The 19918-nt window shown below is 34.1% G+C and overlaps 1 protein-coding gene across 1 annotated transcript; it reads right to left on the bottom strand.

Moving 5' to 3' along the window:
- Nucleotides 1-12502: 12502 nt before the first annotated feature.
- LOC116143074 (protein PHLOEM PROTEIN 2-LIKE A1-like) lies at nt 12503-13337 on the bottom strand. Its single transcript, XM_031428490.1, has 3 exons — nt 13191-13337; nt 12972-13093; nt 12503-12881 (listed from the first exon to the last, which is right to left on the bottom strand). The coding sequence occupies exons 1-3, from the start codon at nt 13323-13325 to the stop codon at nt 12503-12505; spliced, it is 636 nt and encodes a 211-aa protein (XP_031284350.1). The 5' UTR covers nt 13326-13337.
- Nucleotides 13338-19918: the final 6581 nt, after the last annotated feature.

The raw sequence follows: 19918 nt of genomic DNA, 5'->3' as shown, positions 1-19918 counted from the left end.
CCTATGTAGGGAATACTTTGATGATTTTGATCTTTTAAAGATTTGTACCATCCAGATATTTCATATGTAATACATATACATAAATGAATAAACCACATGAGAAATAAGAACACTTTCTTCTATTGATAAGATATAACTGTATATACAAAATATATACATTAACATATATATACAAAACATAATGCCTTGGAACCGACGACATGATTGGTTCCTAGGGCATACATTAACAATGGTTACAAGAGGAAAAATGATGAATTAAGTTAAGACCTAGTGTTATGTTTCTTTTGCAGAACTCAAAAATGCTAATTGGGATGGGAACATTGATGAAAGGAAGAGTACTTCAGTAGAATGTTTTAACCTTGGAAACAACTTGGTGACATGGTATACAAGAAGAAAAATTCGATCTCCTTATCCACTGTTGAAGCAAAGTACATTGTAGATGGGAGTTACTACACTCAGGTTTTGTGGCTTAAACAAACATTGAGTGATTATGGTCTTTATCAAAAGTGTATAACTATTTTTTGTAACATCACTAGTGCTTTTAACATCTCAAAAAATCATGTTCAACACTCTAGGACTAAGCACATTGATATTAGGCACTACTCCATAAGAGATATAGTTGAAGAGAAAATTATTTCGCTTGCACATGTAACCATAAACTCTCAACTGGCCGACTTGTTTACAAAGGCTTTAGATTTTCAAACATTTGTGAACTTGAGAAAGTCCATTGGATTGATTCAACTTGAGTAAAGTCTTTGTTTTGTTTAATAAATTCATCAGAAAATTTTCTTTGTTTTAAAGTTGCAAGTGTACTGATCTGTGTCATGACATAAAGAATACTCTTCTCTCTTGATACATGCATGCTGTGAGTGATGTGTCCACACTGTTTTTCACCTCTTGAAGTATAATGACTTTCTTTCATCATTGAGTGCATATTGCTTATTTCTTGTCACCATGTGAAACAACTATCTCGCTTGTAGTTTGAAAGTCATATTTGAGTAATATTCTAGGATGTAATGACCCCTACACTGCAAGAAAGAAGGCCTTTCTTGACAGGTATTACCTGTCAAGAAGGGGGTACAATGATAGTTTTTGAACTGTCATTGTAGGCCCTGTTACGAAAGGGTCATGATAGTTTTTGAACTGTCGAAGACCTCTTGACAGATCCTTGATAGTTTGATAACTGTCAAGGATTTAGCAGAATTTTAACCAAATCCTTGATAGTTAGCTAAATCCTTGGCAGTTATTGAACCATCAAGGATTTAGCCGAATTTTCAATTTTTTTTTTTTAGAATTTTAGCCAAATTGTTGACAATTTTCACACTGTCAAGATTTTGTTTGTTAATTTTTTTTTTTTAAATTAGTAAAAGTTCTTTATTATTACGAATTAAATTATAGAATAGTCGAATGAAATGCTTTATAATATTTATCTTTCCAACTATTATCACCATTCAACAATATGCAATGAGACATCGAATAATTGATCGAATGGTACATATATTACTGTTGCTCTAGGTAAACAAAATTGAACAACAGTAACTATTTTACAATATTGCATAAACAAATGAAAAGTTTGATACATAGTTTTTGCCCTTATTGCCCTCTGACATCGTTGAAACAACAATAACTAAAAAAAGTTTGATACATACATCGCCATTCTGCTCTGACTTCATCGACCTCAGCATCTTCGTATATTTCTTTCCCCAAGAACTATAAAAGTAAACACAATTAGACTAATAAAAAAATATCAACTATATCTTATTATTCAAAATGAAAAAAACAAAAGACTTAACATTGTTTTTTAGTAATGCCAACCCATTCTCAACTATATCTCTCATGTATCTCATTATATAAAACCCACATTCAATGCTTCCCAGGGTCCCTACAGAAAACTGATTCGGAAGTAAGCATTAATATTCAAAAGGTAAAACAATAATATAACTGAAAATTAATTGCTATCGATAATAACAATTCTACACACCAATACATTTTGCCATGAGATATTAGCCCTTTTTTTGGACACCTTCCAGACAGAATGGATTAAGATACCACTATGAAAGTTAAAATAACTTCTGAAATTAACACATAGTATTTGATATTATAAAGAGCATTAAAAATGACATAAGCAGAATTACTAACTTTTGCACTATTTCCCGTAAATCCTGCCCAATATCTCCCCTCAAGGAATCAAAATAGTACATAGTTAAAGTCTTCATGCGAATAGCAACAAGAACCCAATGAAATCTATGAACAAAATTGCATAAGTACCGAACACAACAACCACAAAGAAGCAATAGAATAATCACCCAGCAAGAGTTTATCAACCCAAAAGAAAAACGAAATAAGATTTCAGCATGAAGACAATATATTATATTTAGATTCACACTAGAGTATGCAATCAACACTCAAACAAATCCATGCCACAAATCAGAAACTCCCTCACAATTTCACACAAACCCAGCAACACAATAGGCAAAAATGTAGAAAAAGAGAGCAATGTAATAATTGAAAATAGATCTGTATTGTATTAAGTGAATGGAAATGACAATTCATAAGAACAATTATCAAGTACAAAAGGAAAGTAACAAACTATAGTCCCAACAATTCCTTCCACTAACCACTTGATTTTTCACACGCAAATGATACCTAACGACGCTCCACTAACACACATGCACTCTTACACCTTTTTAACCCTTATGCCCTTTATATTGATACACCTTCTTAATGAGAGGTCTATCAATAACCTTAGGGGTCTATCATAACCAAATAAAAAAAATGTAAACTCTCTGTATCGCAAATAAACAAATTAGGACAAACATTGTTTTTAAATCTTAAAAACAGATTATTCAAACAAGATTAAAAGTAAGGAAATCAATGAATTAGTAACCTTGGGTTGTATGGCACTATATTTAAATTCTCGTTCTTCACATCTGTGGGTTCTTGTTCCTATGGCATTAGTGTTGCCTGCTATTGACAATGAGCTGGGGCCCATGAAACCAATTTATTTACATTGAACCCATTACCCTTCAACTTCTCATATAAACCCTTGCCCCTATTTAAAAAATACCAAATTTACAACAATATGCAGTATAAAATCCAATTAAGATTAAATCATAATCAATACTATAAGTAAACAACTTACATTATATAAATTGTGCCCAAAGTTGAGCTCAAATTCACTCAAATACTTCACCAACCTAACATGAATGGACATTGAGCTTTCTTTTTCAAGCTCTATCAAACTTGAGCTAAGCAATCAATTTGAGCCAACCTGAAATGTGCCCAAGTATTTGACTTAGCTTAACTTGTTGGCATTGAAATTTTTAGCACCCTTAAAGAAAAATCATGTCTTGACAAGAAAAAATTGACTTATGTTAGTCCAATATAACCCTTTAGATAATGGGATGCCATTGAAGGTTAATATATTAGCATAAAGGCACAGTGGAATGCTCTTTAACAAAGAAACCTGATTCATAAAGTTTAATAAAACGGTTAGACAGATAACTTTAATAATGAGTAAATCTGATGAATGACAAAAAGATACTGGAGATATGACATAGCAACATCATCTTCTGGTCCAGAAGCATCCTTCTTTGTCCTATAACTGGTGTCACCTTGGTTATATAGAATGTGACAACAAAGTCTACCAGTAACTCCTGGTGTTAGTTTAATTATAGTGTTTCTTGAAAAGCATCTTGCTTCACCATTATACATCTGATTCATGAAAGTCGATTATTAAATGAGGAAATGATCAATTGTATACAATTTAATGGTTACTAGGACATACACTATTCTATGTATTTGTTTAATTTTAAAGATCATGTTACCGTCGGGCCTCCCAGTTAATTAGGTGTTCCTAGCTTCTGTTTCTATAACATCTTTCATTTTACCTTTTTCTTATTTCTTTTTGTAACACATGCTTTGCAATTAGCTATTTTTTTTTTGTTTTTTTTTTTTTTTTTGACATCGTCGTTCTACTATGTAAACAAAAATGTCAAAGTTACTTTAATCGTTAAATATGGAGACTTATCCCACTAGCATAGGCTACTATCTTAGGTAATTTTGCAATGTTATCGGTGCCTTCTGCATACACACTGGGGTTGATCAAAACCATCTTTTCAACCTATATTAGGAAATAACTTTTTAGAATAAACATTATTGACCAAGTACTCTGTACTTGAGGGTAAAAAGCTGGAAGCAAAAGTGAGTACATAAGTTGGAATTAGAGCAGCAATTTTGAGACATTAGAATGTCTAAGGTCAAAATCTTTTTATGTACATAGTCATGAAAATGAATTGAAAAGATGAAACGCTTACAGCTTCAGGATAGTTCATTGCAAAGTCAATTGCTACAACAGCACCAAGAGTGGGTCCAACTAGTACGGTTGGCTTTTTAATGTAGGACTTCCAAAGCTATAATTTCATAAAGGAAAATTTCTTAACAAAAGAAATCAAACTGCCCCCATTAATCATGAAAAGTTTAGTCTGGCATATTACATTGCCTAGTTGTTTTTGGCAAACTTAAAGCTTGGATAAAGAATCAATCAAGATACCTGATAGAGGTGATAGCACTTTGAAACGGCATCGCATGGTGGAAGCCTGTCTTGTTGGGGGAAGAAAGGAAAAAAATTAAGCACAAAGAAAAAAAATTAGACTCATTTCACACTTCCGACGTAAACCTAAGAGATATTAACATAGTTGAATCCAGAAATTAGTCAAGGCAGCTTGATAAAATGTAAGTTGTTTGCCGCAGGGGAGGTGGCGAAGTGATGACTTCTCTATTTATTGCTACTCTGAGAACCAAAGAAACAAGTGATGGAAGATATTTGGAAGATTTAGTGGAAGAGACTTGGGCATTTTAGTAGAGGAGATTCAGGGTTTATGGGATCTGATTAATTTAGTGGAGGAGATTTGGGTTTTTGGCAGAAGTTTTTTTCTTGCCTTAGGTTTGACTCGGTCGAAATTTTGGGGAAAATGGGTTTGACAATGAACTTTGGTGTTTTGGGTGGAAAGAATTTGCCTTAGGAAAATTTTAGGGTAGGAAGCCTTAGCCAAATTTGAGTTTTTGTTTGTTTGTCTTTTTTTTTTTTTTTTTTTAACTCAATCCTTGAAAGTTAAACACTATCAAGGATTAAGAATATAATAGTCAAGGAATGAATTTCATTTTTCCAAAATCTTTGACAATTAAAAACTATCAAGGATTAAGACTATGACAACATGGAATGAAATTGAACAACTTAATTTTTACAAAATCCTTGACAGTTAATAACAGCCAAGGATTTTCTAAAATAGTCAAGGATTGTCTCAAATCCTTGACAGTTGAAAAACGGTCAAGAAGCTTTCAAGGAAAAGACTTCTTGACTATTTTTAAAAACAGCTAAGAAATTCTGTCAAATTTTTTGTCAAGAAAGCCCTTTTTCCTTGTCGTGCTATGTCTTTGGAAAATTTACCATTTAGAGGGCTACCTCCTTGCAAGTGTAAAAGCTACACTTGGTTTCTTCTTGAGAGTATTTGCCCATTAAATCTCATATGCTATGAAAAAGAATTCAAAAATTATGAGATTATGTTCAAGAAAATTAAAAGAAAGAAAAGTGAAAAAGGGCATAAGGGAAAGGGGAGTTTTCTCTTTGATTGCTTGACCAATGCGTCATAAACTCCCCCTTGAGGACACAACACGTACATCTAATCAAGAATCTTTGCTTTTTACTCATGTATGATCTAAGGTTATAAATCTTTAATTTTTGAATTACATGGGATGAGATTCTCTTTGTGTATTTTGTGACTCTCTGATTGATCTCCTAATGTCCTTTTGCCTTATTTTTGTTTTTTGTTTTGTTCAAAATGGAATAAGTGATTAAAGTCTATAGTTTTTGTGCCAATGTTGCCACTTAGAGAGAGCGTGTAGCCACATGAGTTCTCTTAAGTTAATTCTCTATGAATTCTCTTTTCCATGTGCTAACTTGATTTGTCATTGTCACGACACTTCACTTGTTGTCCAATATGCTTAGATAATTATATGAATGACATCACATGAATGTTATTCATAATTATCTCTTGTCATGTGTCATCACACCTAAATTGAAGGTCGTTGGCGTGCTGTCATAGGCACCCAGAATTAAAACCCTAAAAATACACGTAGTAGTGTGAGTAGGGATCGTTCCCACGGAGAGTGTCTAGCCGAGTTTTATGTTACGTGAACCAGTATGCGGGGATTTTAGTAAAAACAGAAACTATTTCAGGAAAAAATATTCAACCTAAATTACCCAAATCAATCAAAATAACGAAACTTGGTCTAAGTCAACATCCACCATCGGAATCTTACAACTGATCATTGATGCAAAAATAAATCAATTCTTACTTTGAGTATTCACCATTGGAACTATTTTCCTATCTCTCCTTAGTTGTAATTAATTAGGAAACAAGCGATCTAATTAATCTTTCTACTAAACAACCCTAGACAAGTGCTAAAGATTTAATTAGTGGCAGCCTTAAGACCTAGAGAGATCGATGAAGCTAAACAACACGAACACAAGCGGTTGTATTTAATTCAGTCAAATGTTCTTCTTAAGACTTAACAATTCCTGACGCAGCAAATTCTTAAACCCTAATTGCTTCACAAGTTAAAGGGATCAAACAATTACGGATTTAATATCTAACTTAGCAGTAGATTGCAACAAATAATAAACTAGTAGACCTCCTAGTAATTAAACGCAACAATCATGACAATATGCATAGAAGAACATCCAATACTCAAAACATAAATTGAACACTAAAAACAGATAGATCTCACAGTTTTATTGATTCCGAGGTCTCCGTTTCCTTCAACCAAGTTCTGAAATTTTAGCCGCTCATGGCTATGAAAAACTCAAAAGAAAACGAAAAATTCCAGAAAAGAGGAAGAGAGGCATGTGTGATCTCAATATGATCTCTCTCTCCTCTTAAAGATATCCAATTCAAATTGAAGTATTTGAATTCTACTAAATCTCCTCAAAATATTCTAATATCCTAAAATAACATTTATCCTAATCTGATTCTAATTAATTGAAAATAAAATAAAGTCCTAAAATAAAATAGGAAAGTGGTGTGTCCAGCTGTAACTTGCGTGCAACAGGTCTTCAAATCTTCCAATAATAAACTGTCTATTTGAATCGCATGACAAGGCGGAATGTTCTAGAACGTCTGCAGTGCAGGTGCGTCAACTTCAAGCCCGATTACAACCCTGATTCAGCGAGTATCTCTCCAAACACAAAACATGAAAGTTGTATATCTCTTTCTTAGGGTTCCACAGAATTTTGAATCATCTCAATCGGAGCTCGTATGAGAGAGTTATACCCAGATTACTAAGCAATGTCAAAACTGTCCGAATTCACCTAATTAGTTCCGTTTTGCATTTAACGCCTCCATTTGCATCCTAAATCAAAATAGAATAATAATGAGTATATTTAGGCAACAAATAAGTATAGAAGACTAGACATTAAGGGGGGTAAATATCTCATTTTGCATTCTCATCAGTCGTCATTTTGATTTTGGTTTTGGTTTTGCTGGTGTGCTCACATTGAGTTTGTGTGTGCCCACATTGATTTTAAGTGTCCATACATTGTTAAAACTCCTAATGTTTCTAAGCTCATCTTTGAAAGAAAAGCATCAAGCATTTTTTGCAAAGAAAAGGGTCAGACTTCACCAAGATTCTTTTGAAGCTTAAACCGAGTCTTCATCTTTGTCATCTGATCATGAAGAATCATTGTCTGACTCTCAAAATGTGACATATTCATTGCCTGAAGAGTCTCTATTAAAGAAGCTCTTCCAAGTCTCCAAATCAAATTCCAAAGCTTCTAAATCAAAGTCACCTGAAGGAAAGAAGAATTCAAAATCGAGTGAAAAGTCTTCAACTAGTAAAAAGCATCTAACCTTTGTCTCCTCTAAAGCTTTTTCTCACTTTAAGAAATATGTTTCTTAGAGCCCCATCATCTGTGAAACTCATTTGAAATTGGATGATTTTTCTAAAGTTTCGTCCATATTGTTGAATAGAACTTGGGTTCTTTTTTATGCTGATGTTGTTAGCAATGTGCTTGAGTTACCTCTTGTAGAAAATCCAAACGGTTTGACAGTTTTAAATCTGGATATTATGGTGTTTACACTGACTAGAGGGTCCAGCATACACTAAAGGGTTTGCCAAACATTATGAACAAAGGGGGGGAGTAAAATTGCTGAGAGTTGCTCTGCTCTGCTTTGCTTGGATGTTGGTGATATTGCTTTAAGGAGTTGATGGTGTGATGACATGAGCTGTTGATGTGATCACACTGATTTTTTTTTTTTTTAATTTCTATTGTTGATTTTTTTTGCCTAAGCTAAACTGATTTTCTCTTTTGTTTGTTTACTTGAACTGGATCTAATCAGTCTCTATTTCTTGTGTTTTAATATGTTTATGAACATATTTTTTATTATAAGTTCTGATGAAGCTTATTCTTGTGTTTGTTGATGTAGAGATCCATGCAACAAACCTTTTTATTGTTTGTCTTGCATTTTTTTATTCTTGTTTGGCTTTGATATTGGGAACTGAACTAACCCTTGTATAGCCCTAATTGTTTATCTCTTGTATGTGGGAGTTTACATTTTGAGGGGAGTTATTCAGTTCTGATCTTGTATGATTTAGTGCAAATTGTGTGTTGCTGAAAATGTTAAGTTTTTGCTTAAGTCATTGTGGTTTGTGTAGTGAATTTCTCTTTAAGTTGCTATTTTTTTAAAACTACATTTTTGTTTAAGTTATTACTTGCTGATGTTGTTCTTTCATGTGTAGAGAACAAATTACGTTATTTGTTTGTTTTTTATCTATACTAACCCTCTTTTTGCTCTAAATTGATAATTACTTGAATGTGACTTGGTTTAGTTACTCAGGGGGAGTATACTAATTAAGGGGTAGCAATTTAGTTCACTTTTTTTTTTTTTTTAATCTTGCAAAACTTTTTTATTGAACTGATACTGATTATGTTTTGCTTATTGTCTTTGTTTCATTCATGGCTCTACGTCTTGATGATTATGCCTTTAATGAGATATGTTTTTGTGTTGTTTGTGTTTCCGTCTCTTGTTGATTGATTGTTGGTATTTTGAGACAAGTTTGTAATTGAAAAGATTGTGCTTTGTTCATAAGTTTGACAAAGGGGGAGATTGTAAGTTATTTGTCAACTTATGATTCTAGTACCATAACATTAGTCATGGTATGAACACTTCACTTTGAATATCGCACAATCATTTATGTTTAAATTTTCAGTGTGATCACTCTTTGTTGAAGTGACCACATTCAATTAAGTCAGTTTTCTATTACAGTAAAACCTCTCTATAGTGATACTATATATAGGAATAAACTCTACATAGTCATAAAAAATTATATTCCCAATTTGGGATAGTTATAAATAAGAATAAACTCCACATTGTAATAAGTTATAATTTTTCTAATTTCTGTCTTAAGGAAAGTTGCCTCCACATGTATATTGCATAGAAATGTATAGTATGTTACATTAAAGGTTTAAGATGAAATAAAATATTTATCTAAATTTGTTTGGGACAATAATTTATGCTTTAGCGTTGTTCTTACATCTTTTAAATTGCGGATACATTACTCGCTAGCATGGACATTTTCTTGTTAAAGCCAAAACATTTCTAGCTTCTCAAGCATGTTTAAAACTTCTTGACATGAAGCTTTGTATTTCCATACTATCATCCTCATAATTATTTCCTTTCTCTTCTTGTTTACTATTAGAAATAATTTCTTATTTTGTTAAAGAATACATGACTTGTTACTCATTTGAATGATTAAGGAAGACATTAATATTCATTCGATTAGTGTAGTGAAGTTGTCGAATCTGATCACTCAATTCTACAACAACTCTTTGATTCTCTTCATCCACTTCATTTGTAACTTGCAATTCATCGACATCGGGGGTCCTAATTTTGTAATGCTTAAAACAATTAGCAATTGTCTGTGGCTTCATATCAGTTGCCATGCAGCAATTACATTTACAATTCCATCAAAGACAGTTATCTCTATTGGTTTCAAAACACGATCTTCTATCCGTTTTGAAAGTAGACAATTGAAGTGCTGAATTGAAACCTTAATATTATTAAAACATGAATTGTAATATTGTACTACTAAAATTTGAATTATGAAATAAGAAATTTTTTTTAACTACACCTCTATTAAGTTATAACCTCCTCATAGTAATAAAATTAGTTAGTCCCACCATTATGACTATAGAGAGGTTTTATTGTATATCGTGTGGGCACTTCAGAGTCTGAGTGGTCACACGCATTTGGCAGATATTTTCCATAACATGTATTGCATTTTGATATTCCATGAACTGTTTTTATTCTCTTTTGAGATCTTGTTTATGGTCCATGACACTTGTCATTTATTCATACAATGTGCTGGAAAGTTTTTTGCAATTGTCAGTGGTCCTAACAAAGATTGGAATAAACTTTTTCATAAAGTAAAACCATAAAGCATCATGTTGGCCACCTGTCCCCTTGCATTGGAGCCTAAGTTTTCTATATATTCGTCTTCTCCAATGCAACTTTTCTTAAGCCTAAATATATCTTTGATATTACTTTGAAAATTCCTTGAGGTTTCTTTGCTTTGAATTAGGTTTCATATGCCTTAGGTAGGTTTACAAATACCTTGAATAAACTTTGTTTATTTTTTCATGGCTGGAATGTGGGTTTCCATTGGTGATGCTTGATGGGATTTCAAGCTTTTGGAGCTGAAGTGCGTCTTTGGTGTTGTACCTTGAGAGAAGCTCAAGGCTAACAAGGTTGTCTCGTGAACGTGGAACTTGTTGTGGTAGTTTGAAGTTTGACCAAAGGGTGGAGTTTGAAGCGTTGCAAACAGGGAGTGTTCTTGCAACTGATTCTTAACTTTGACTTTGTAATTGAACTGTAAATGTTTACCATAGTGAATTGGCTTCATCTAGACTTGGTCCTATGGATGTAGGCATTTTGTTGAACCATGTAAAATCCTCTAGTGTGCTTTATTTTGGTTCATGAATGTCTAGTTTGTAATGGTGATGAATGGACACTAAAATCAACTTAACAACCCATTCCGCTTAGGTTACTTGGTAAAGTATTAAAACTTTCAAAAACTTAAACAAGGAGTATTCAGTACTGTAACAGAAACTAATAAAAGCAAGCAACTCATCAATTTTGTGTATTTTTACAGATAGTCATGGCACGAATTCAAATATCAAAATATAAAGCATTAAACCGTGTAAGTTGGCTTCATTACCTTCAACATAAATGTACATTTCTCTTTTGATATGTGTTGAGGATTATGGCTCATTTCCCTCTTTTGATTTTTTGTACTATTTGAGTTTATGTTTCTTTTAGGATAACTTGTCAGAATATGAATACAATTATGCAAGAAATAAGAATATAATTCCTACTAGGATTAGAAAGATATTTCCGATCAAGAGTTGTTAGCTCATTAGAGAGAGAATTATATGACGGCGTCACAAAATTTATCAACAATTTGGGGCTTTGGTGAACGAAATAGAGACAACAGCAGGAACAAAATATAATAATAAAACAAAACAAACAGTAAACAAAGAAAATAATATGCGCGATTTACCCTGGTTCACCCAATGTGGGCCACGTCCAGCTAAGTCAATATTATTGCAATATGTCTCACCTCTCTCGTTTACAATGAATGAATTGCTCTCACACCCATAACAAGAGAAAAGTATGTTTATATACTAGGTTTAAGAGATTAAATCTAGTTTTACAAGGATTCTTATTCCTAAGCCCAACCCAAAAAGGAATTAGTAACTTAAAAGAAATCCTACAGTGGTTATACATGGAAAAGCCCAAAACCGCCTACGGGCTCGGGGGCGCCCCCAAGTGCGTCTCCGTTACTCATTAATGCTGAAGTAGTCGACAACTCCAATATTTGGTAGGTATCATATGATTTGACCTTGTCTTTAGAAACTTCTAATAGGTATTAAGATACCGTTCCTTTGGGGTCATATTATGTGTTATACTCTTGTATTTTTGTGGTAATAGTATATTCTTCAGTCATCTATGGATGTAGGCTTTAAAATGAACAAATTGATATTTGATATATACACCTCCGCAAATTTACAACAATATGGAGATGCTATCTTTTAATTTATTATATGCTATTTGAAAGTGTTTGAGAATATTATTTTAAAATGGTCAGCTACCTCTATGTACTCTCCCTTTGTATGCATTTCATTCATGCTCAAATAGCTCAGGCTTAATATATGTATATAGAACCAAGAAACTAGAGTTCAAGTAGAATGCGGGAAATTTTTATGAAGCAACCTCAGATAAATTATGCTTTTATTTATTATCCCGTATGCAAATTCTCACATTTTTATTTACTACAGAGTATAGTGAGAAGCAACGAGTACAACATGAGACGCATGCCAACTAAATTATTTAGTATCTAGAAACTTTTAGTTTTGCATATGTCTCGCTGTTGATCATCCTCATTCTTAGTTCCGGCGCACTGGGCGAATGACGATCTTATCGACAACCAGCCCACTCTTCCATTGGGATTCGTGTTCAAACATCGAGATTTCCATATCCCCAGTCATATTGCAAGATGTAAGGAACTCACCAATTCGGACCTCTGACCATTTGTTCTTGGGCAACTTACTCAAATCTTCTTTGCGTTCAATTGTCTCATGGTAATTGGGGATGACGAGTTTCAAGTTCACCGGATGATTTGCAAATCCATATTCTCCATTCTTCATCATTAAAACAAACGAAACTTGGTAAACTGTCCCTGGAGTAAGGTTTTTGGCAGGGAATTTCTTGCTTACGTCAAGCCAACAGACATTCAATAGTTCAGCCACCTCCACTTGAACACAACTGCAAAAACATAATTTATTTGATTAATTAATCTTCATTGACTATAAATAAGGTAGAAAACCAATATTTATATATGTGATATATAAATACCCTTGTGTGTCTGGCTTGTAAGTCCAATTCCAGTAACGTTTATCATCTCCCCAAGTGATTGAGAGACCCCTTGCATGAATGTCGAAGGCATTGGCACATAAAAGCCTGTCAACCCAAAACTTCTGCAGTAAAACATTAATTAAGTATTAGTATTGAAAATAATTGGTGCAAAATTATAACAACAACAACAACAACAACAACAATGAAGATGTTACTTGCCAGTTTGTTTTGGTTCAAGAAGATTCCACCCTGGAGCTGTTCAATCAGATTGTCGCAGGAGGCGTCAATCTGGGAGTCTGCTTCTTTAAGAATGGCATGGAGGTTGTGTGGGAGTTGAACTTGAGCTAAAGCCATCTCGTAATCACTCTTCTCTTTAATTCCAAGTAACTCTTACCGATGATTCTTGTTGCCCATGGAGACCTAGAATTTATAGGATGAGATGGTCTAGTTGATTACGTTTATATCATTATCATACAAAAAGATTTATTCTATGATAAGACATACATTACATTATTCCTTCTACAAAATGAGGATTTTTTTTTCCTTTTCATGAGAATCTTGGTCCGCTTTCTTATTTCAAAAGGATAATTGAGATTCGCTTCCTCCCACCACTAGATAACATGATCTATACACCGTCCAATATTGCCTCTATATATGTCGACAATCAAAACTTCCCGAAATATTTATGAATAAGTATGGTTTTATAAAAACTCTTAAGGTTTCCACATAATAGCAAATTTGCCATCGTTTAACTCTATATGATTTTTTGCTAATTATTAAAAATTATTTGCAACAGTTTCCACTGTTTAAGGACGTAATAATAGATGCCACATTTAGAGATAGAAATTTCCACCTCTCAACTTTCAAAGATATTATGAAAGGATCTTTGTTTACAACTACTTTCTTAATGGATCAAACGCCTGATTTTTGTTTTTTTGCTAATGTAGCAAGATTTGTTACGGATTAATTGACTATGAAGGATTGGTGGTACACCAAGTCCATAAAAAATTACTTTTAACATATTTAATGATTTAATTTTTTTTTCCATTAATCTTGTTAAAAAAAAAAAAAAAATGGAACCAAAAAGTTAGAGAAGAAAAAAATAAAGATACTATGACATTATGGTACCAAGAAAGATTCTTTCTATAGATTATAATGTGCTATGAGTCGTCCATTTGGAATTTCAGAATAAAAAATCCAAATTCAGAATAAAAAATCCAAATTCAGAATTGCAAAAGTACTTTTAGTTTATCGCGGAAACTATTATTCGAATATCCAAACCAAAAGTGATTGTCTGTATCATAAATTTTTCTATATTATTTCTTTATTCCTTCTACAAGAAAGGATTCACAATCCTTAGAATAAGCATCTTGAATGTTCTTATCCAAGAGGATAAATTGAGTTCTCAAAAAATGATCCGTCACATGTAAGCATCAACAAGGTTATCTACTGGAAGAATTTTCGGCTTCTCAAGTCAAGTCGTTGAAATGGCTTAAAGTACTAAGTAAACAAGACTCGAACCAAGCTGATCAACATATTAATTCTTTGTTAATCACACTAATTAAATACTATACAATCAAATTATACTGCTAGTAATCATTAGATTAGAATATTCCACAACCGCCCTTGCTTGTCTCACTTCTGACCTCGAAAAGTATTTTTGTCAAATTATGAATGTTGTGTGGGCACATTAAGTTTTGCTGTTTGCATATCATATTGTTTAAGCACAATTGTTTTTGTAGCTTTCAATTGTCATGACGCTTTGTGTTGATGTGCAAACACTTAGTTTATTTTTATTGTAAAACATGTGGGCACATCAAAGTCTAGTGTGCAGACAGTCGTCCAGTCAGACTTTCATACAAATGTTGTGTTTCATTTGTTGCTAGGATATTTTTCCAGGCTTGAGATATGTGTAAGTGGTCCATATATAGATGTTAATATCTCAGATGAGGTGCTGGAAATCCGTTTAAATTTTTAGAAGTGGTCTAAAGAAAGTGGTTGAAAACTTTCGAAAAATAGTTGAACATTGTAAAAGATTGTCTGTTGGTTGTCCAATGCATTGTTATGCAAGTTTTCTCTACGTTCTTCGTCAACCTTGCATTATGTTTTGAACCTGAATACTCTTCTTATTGTTCGTTGAAAATCTTTTGAAGTTGATTTCATATTTGGTTAGGTTCCCTTATGCTTTAGTAAGCTTTAAAAGACCATGTTAACCTTGGTTGTTTAAGAGTTGTTGGAACGTGCGTGGTTCCATTGATGAAAAGCTTGGTGGGATTTCAAGCTGTGGAGCTGAAGTGCGTCTTCGGTGTTGAAGCTTGAGTGGAGCTCGAGCTATCCAAGAGGTGTCTTGGATTCAAGCAAGTTGTGGCAAGATGGTGGATCATCCAAAAGATGAAGTTAGAGCTTTGTTAAAATAGGGTGTGTTTTACATTAGTTTGCTCAACTACAACTTTGTAATGAGCCTTGAATGTTTGCTATAGTGGATTTGCTTTGTTTGGACGTGGTCCCGTGGATGTAGGCATTTGGTCGAACCATGATAAAACCATTTGTGTGTGCTTTACTTTATGTCTTGGATGTTCAGCAATGTGTTGATGATGAATGGACAAACCCACAAGCACAAATAAACATGATTAATTTATTATGCATAAGTTTAATGAACTTGGTTAAGTCATAAACTTTCATTTGGTATTACAGCATATTCTGAATAGTCATTTAAGTAGATCCTTGCTTGTTGTTTCTGCTTGAGCCTTATTATTAGGTCTGTTGCTTTTTGTGTATTTTTGTGCGATTTTGAGCAGTTTGTCTCACTACAGAGTACTAATTGGGCAAATTTTAATTTGGCCTTCCATGTTTTAGCTATGACACTTTCCTCCCTCAAATGTTCCAAATCCTTGCACTTTGCCCCCTAAATTACAATTAAAAATTCTTAGTAAAACATATCAAAAATACAGGGGTATCACAAGATTTGCACTCACCAAAATAGGTTCAACCTTCAAAACTCTTCATTGAACCTTTTTATGCCCATTCCAAGCAAATTCTTTAGCATTTCAAATCTTGATTTTGGCAAAGTTTTGGTGAAAATATCCGCCACTTGAAATTCAGAGCTACAAGACTCCATTTTGATCTCTTTCAATTTCTCCACTTCTTGAACTGCATAATATTTGTTGTTGATATGCTTTGTTCTTCTATGTTGGACCAGATGTTCGACAATAGAAATAATAAATTTATTGTTGCAAGCAATCACTGTTGCTTCCATTTGTTCATCTTCCAAGTCTTTCATCAGTTTCCGAATCCATATTGCTTGTTTGGTGGCAGTTGTTATAGCAACATATTCAGCTTCCACTGTGGTTTGAGCCACAACTTCTTGTTTCCTAGAACTCCAACAAAATTGTTGGACCCTTATGTGTTTTGATGTGCCAAAACTAGAAAAATAATTGTATAAGGACTAACAAAACTCTTAAGGCATGAAATAAGTCATAACCAAAAATGAAAATGGATTTAATCTTAGAACGTTGTTCCCACCTCTAGGCAACCCAGCTTTCATATCCTCACACTGTCCTCTGGAACACTCATCGGTATTTTGATGATAACTTTGGGTAGAGAGATCTAAATCAGGTCATTTCTGCGACGTTGGAATGATAATTCAAAGGGATAAATCTTTTATAAGTTCACCCACATTAGCCGGGGTCAAGGAGAAAATCAAGATACAACTTTACAGTTTGGCAAAATCAACATCCAGAACTATCTTTCGGTATTTTGGAGATAACTTTGTCTAGAAAGCTCCAAATCTGGCGATTCTTGTGACATTGTAAAGATAACTTAAATTTAAAAAGTTTATGCTTATCACTTTCCCTAGATCATCTGGAATCAAGGATAAAATCATGACATGAGTTGACAGTTTGGTAGAATAAAGATCCAAAATATCTCTTCGGTATTTCGAGGATATGCTTTGCTACAAATATTATAATTACATGACTGTTGCACCGTCAGAAAGATAATTCAAAGGGCTAAAACTTTAGTATTTATCACTTTTTCCAAATCACCTGGAATCATGGAGGAAATCCAGTTCCAAGAGAATGAATGACCGTTTCTCTATCCTCAAGATGTTCTAGGCAAGAACGACCCTATTCCAAAAAGTCTTTCACTTCTCCAAATTTTGGAAAATTGGAGATTCAAAGTGGAATGGTTGATCATTAAGTCCCCAAGTCATTCCATGCATGAACAATACCATTCCACCAAGTCGTTCATCATTTTGGAAAATCTGGATAAGTTGCAAAGATTGGGCTATAACTTTCTCTAGAGAACTCCAAATTCAACTATGTAAAATTCATGAGAAAACAAACTAAAATAGATTTCCAATGATATATGGCTTGCGCATATCAAAATAAATGAACGGCCATTACAAACAAAATAATGGCCGTTACTAGATCAAGAGATTTCAAATTTTATGATAATTGGAGTTAGGAACGACCGTTTGCGATATTGGAACACCCGTTCCTCCTACTTTTGCAAGTTGTAACTTTTCCCTAACAGATATGAACAACTATATATATTTTCATATCATAGTATAAAATCTTACTTTGAAGAAGAAAGAACTAGAGAAGAAGTGCAGCAAACAAGTCCCTGCAACATCAAAATACTCATTGAGCTATAATTCTACATCTTCTCACCACTCTCCAAGATCCCCATTCAATATCTTAGAGAGAAATTTGTGTAAAAATTGTGTAATAGCCTAGAGTAGAGGCAAAAACCCACACAAACATTTTGAATTCATTTTATCTTAGGTGAAATTTTTTAAAACCGGAAGTGAAATCCTGTCAAACTATTGTAACTTGGCGTAATCCGATTCTAGTGGAACCTTGAAGAGGTTGTCGTGAGGAAGTGGACATTGGAGGCTTTTCATCACAATTCTGAACCACTATAAATCACTGAGCACTCTTTTCCCCTTACTCTTTTTGTAACAACTGCTGAAAAATAATACAATGCATGCATAATAACAATAGAAAATGGGGCCCAAAAACTTTCTTTTCATTATAAGTCATATGTCTTTTATATACAAAGAGTATTGTTTACTAAAAGTCATTTTTAAAAGACAAAACAGGGGAAACAGTGTAGCTATTGCTCCTCGCTTGCCGACGCCCCTCCGACTGCATCATCACCTAGATCCTGCATCCACAAAGGAAAATAACGGGGTGAGCACAAAATAATGCTCAGTAAGTAAAACCCTTTATGTGCTGCCCCGTATGTATTACACTTAATTCTTTCTATACTATTTCTGGGTCTATTTCTGTTTTCTACTGAAAGTCATGGCCTCATCTACTGGAGGTACGGCCGGATGGCATTCACACAGTACCATCTCACTCTCCATGACCGGGTGGAATTCACCAGTACCAACCCATTCTTAGTGACTACCGAGTGGGGATCACGAAGCACCTACTCGGTTTTCGTAACTATCGGTGGAGACCACCTAGCACTACCCGTTTCTCATGACTTTGGGTAACGATCACCAAGCATTAACCCGTCTCTAATCACGTGGGGTGACGATCACAAAGCATCAACCCACCTCTAATAAATGTCGGATGATGATCACAAAGCATCACCCCTTTTTTTAATGACTAACCGGGTGGGGATCACAAAGCATCCACGTTTCTACTACTTATTGGGTGACGATCACAAAGCATGACCCATCTCTAAGGGCTATTCAGGCGGTGATCACAAAGCATCAACCCAGACTCCCATAACTATCGAGTGATGATCACAAGCATCAACCCATCTCTACTACTCTTCTAATTCACTATATTCTAGCATTTCTCATTCTCTCTACCCTTAGAGTAGTTACAACCACCAAGTTTCTACTCATAGAGTAATTGCATACACAAAGTTTCCTACTTTCTTAGGTCACTTCAATGCACAAGTGCCTATGGATGGTTCATCTCCCCTAATGCACTTATGAAATGCTAACAGCCAATGTTGCAAGAATTAAGGTTCACTAATCATACTCAAAACTCTACTAGGCATTTCATCAAACACTCAAGTGCATCCTAAAACTCTACTATAGCAATGATTCTAAATCTTTCTCTAACCATCCAAAAGGGGAGAAAACCCCTCACAATGCCACAAAACCTGCCAAAGAAATACACTTCCAAAAAGGTTCCACAATACCCTTAATTCCTTCTCAAACTACCTTTCCAACCACAAGTCATCTTATATTTGAAAGGTATAAACAAATCACAAGCACTAGAAATCTCCATTTAAGCCTCAATAACATGGCATATCACATGTATATCACATACATACATCATTGCTAGCAAAACCCTAATCAAGAAAATTCTAAAATTTCAACTTGGGTTGGGATTTACTTACTTTGTTATGGAGAGACTTCACCAACTCTTTCTTTCACTTGGTTTGCTTGACGTTTTCTCTACTCTTAACCAAAAGAACAAAAACCCTCAATATATACTAAAACTCACAAAGCTTCACAACCAAAGTGTAACGCCCCACTTGAGGTACGTGTTTGTTGTCTCCTCTTTCGCTCTTACTTGAGATTGGTTTTGGTATTATGGTTTGATTGAATGTTGTGTTGAATGTTTGCCCTAAAATTGGTTGAAAACAGCAGAAGTTCAGTCTGCCGTGCTTCGCCGGGGCGAAGAAGAATCTTCGCTGCGGCGAAGAGAGGTTGAAGCCACAGGGAAGCTGCTGGACAGTTTCGCCGCGGCGACAGAAGTTTCTTCGCCGTGGCGACAGGCCGAATAAAAGGTTGATTGAGTTTTAGATATTTTCTTTCCTAAGGGCAAATTGACCTTTCTACCCCTAATTAGCAGGAAAAGTGGGGAGTTAATTGTAAGGAATTTTCATGGAGAATATGTTGTTATAGGGGTGAGTTTGTAATGAATCAAAGGATATAGATGGAATTCCTAAAGAAGAATAAGGGCAAAATGGGAATGATT

Source organism: Pistacia vera, unplaced genomic scaffold (assembly GCF_008641045.1).
Source record: "Pistacia vera cultivar Batoury unplaced genomic scaffold, PisVer_v2 Contig425, whole genome shotgun sequence".
Taxonomy (NCBI): domain Eukaryota; kingdom Viridiplantae; phylum Streptophyta; class Magnoliopsida; order Sapindales; family Anacardiaceae; genus Pistacia; species Pistacia vera.
Note: the sequence above shows the minus strand (reverse complement) of the source record. Positions and strands in the feature narration are given on the sequence as shown.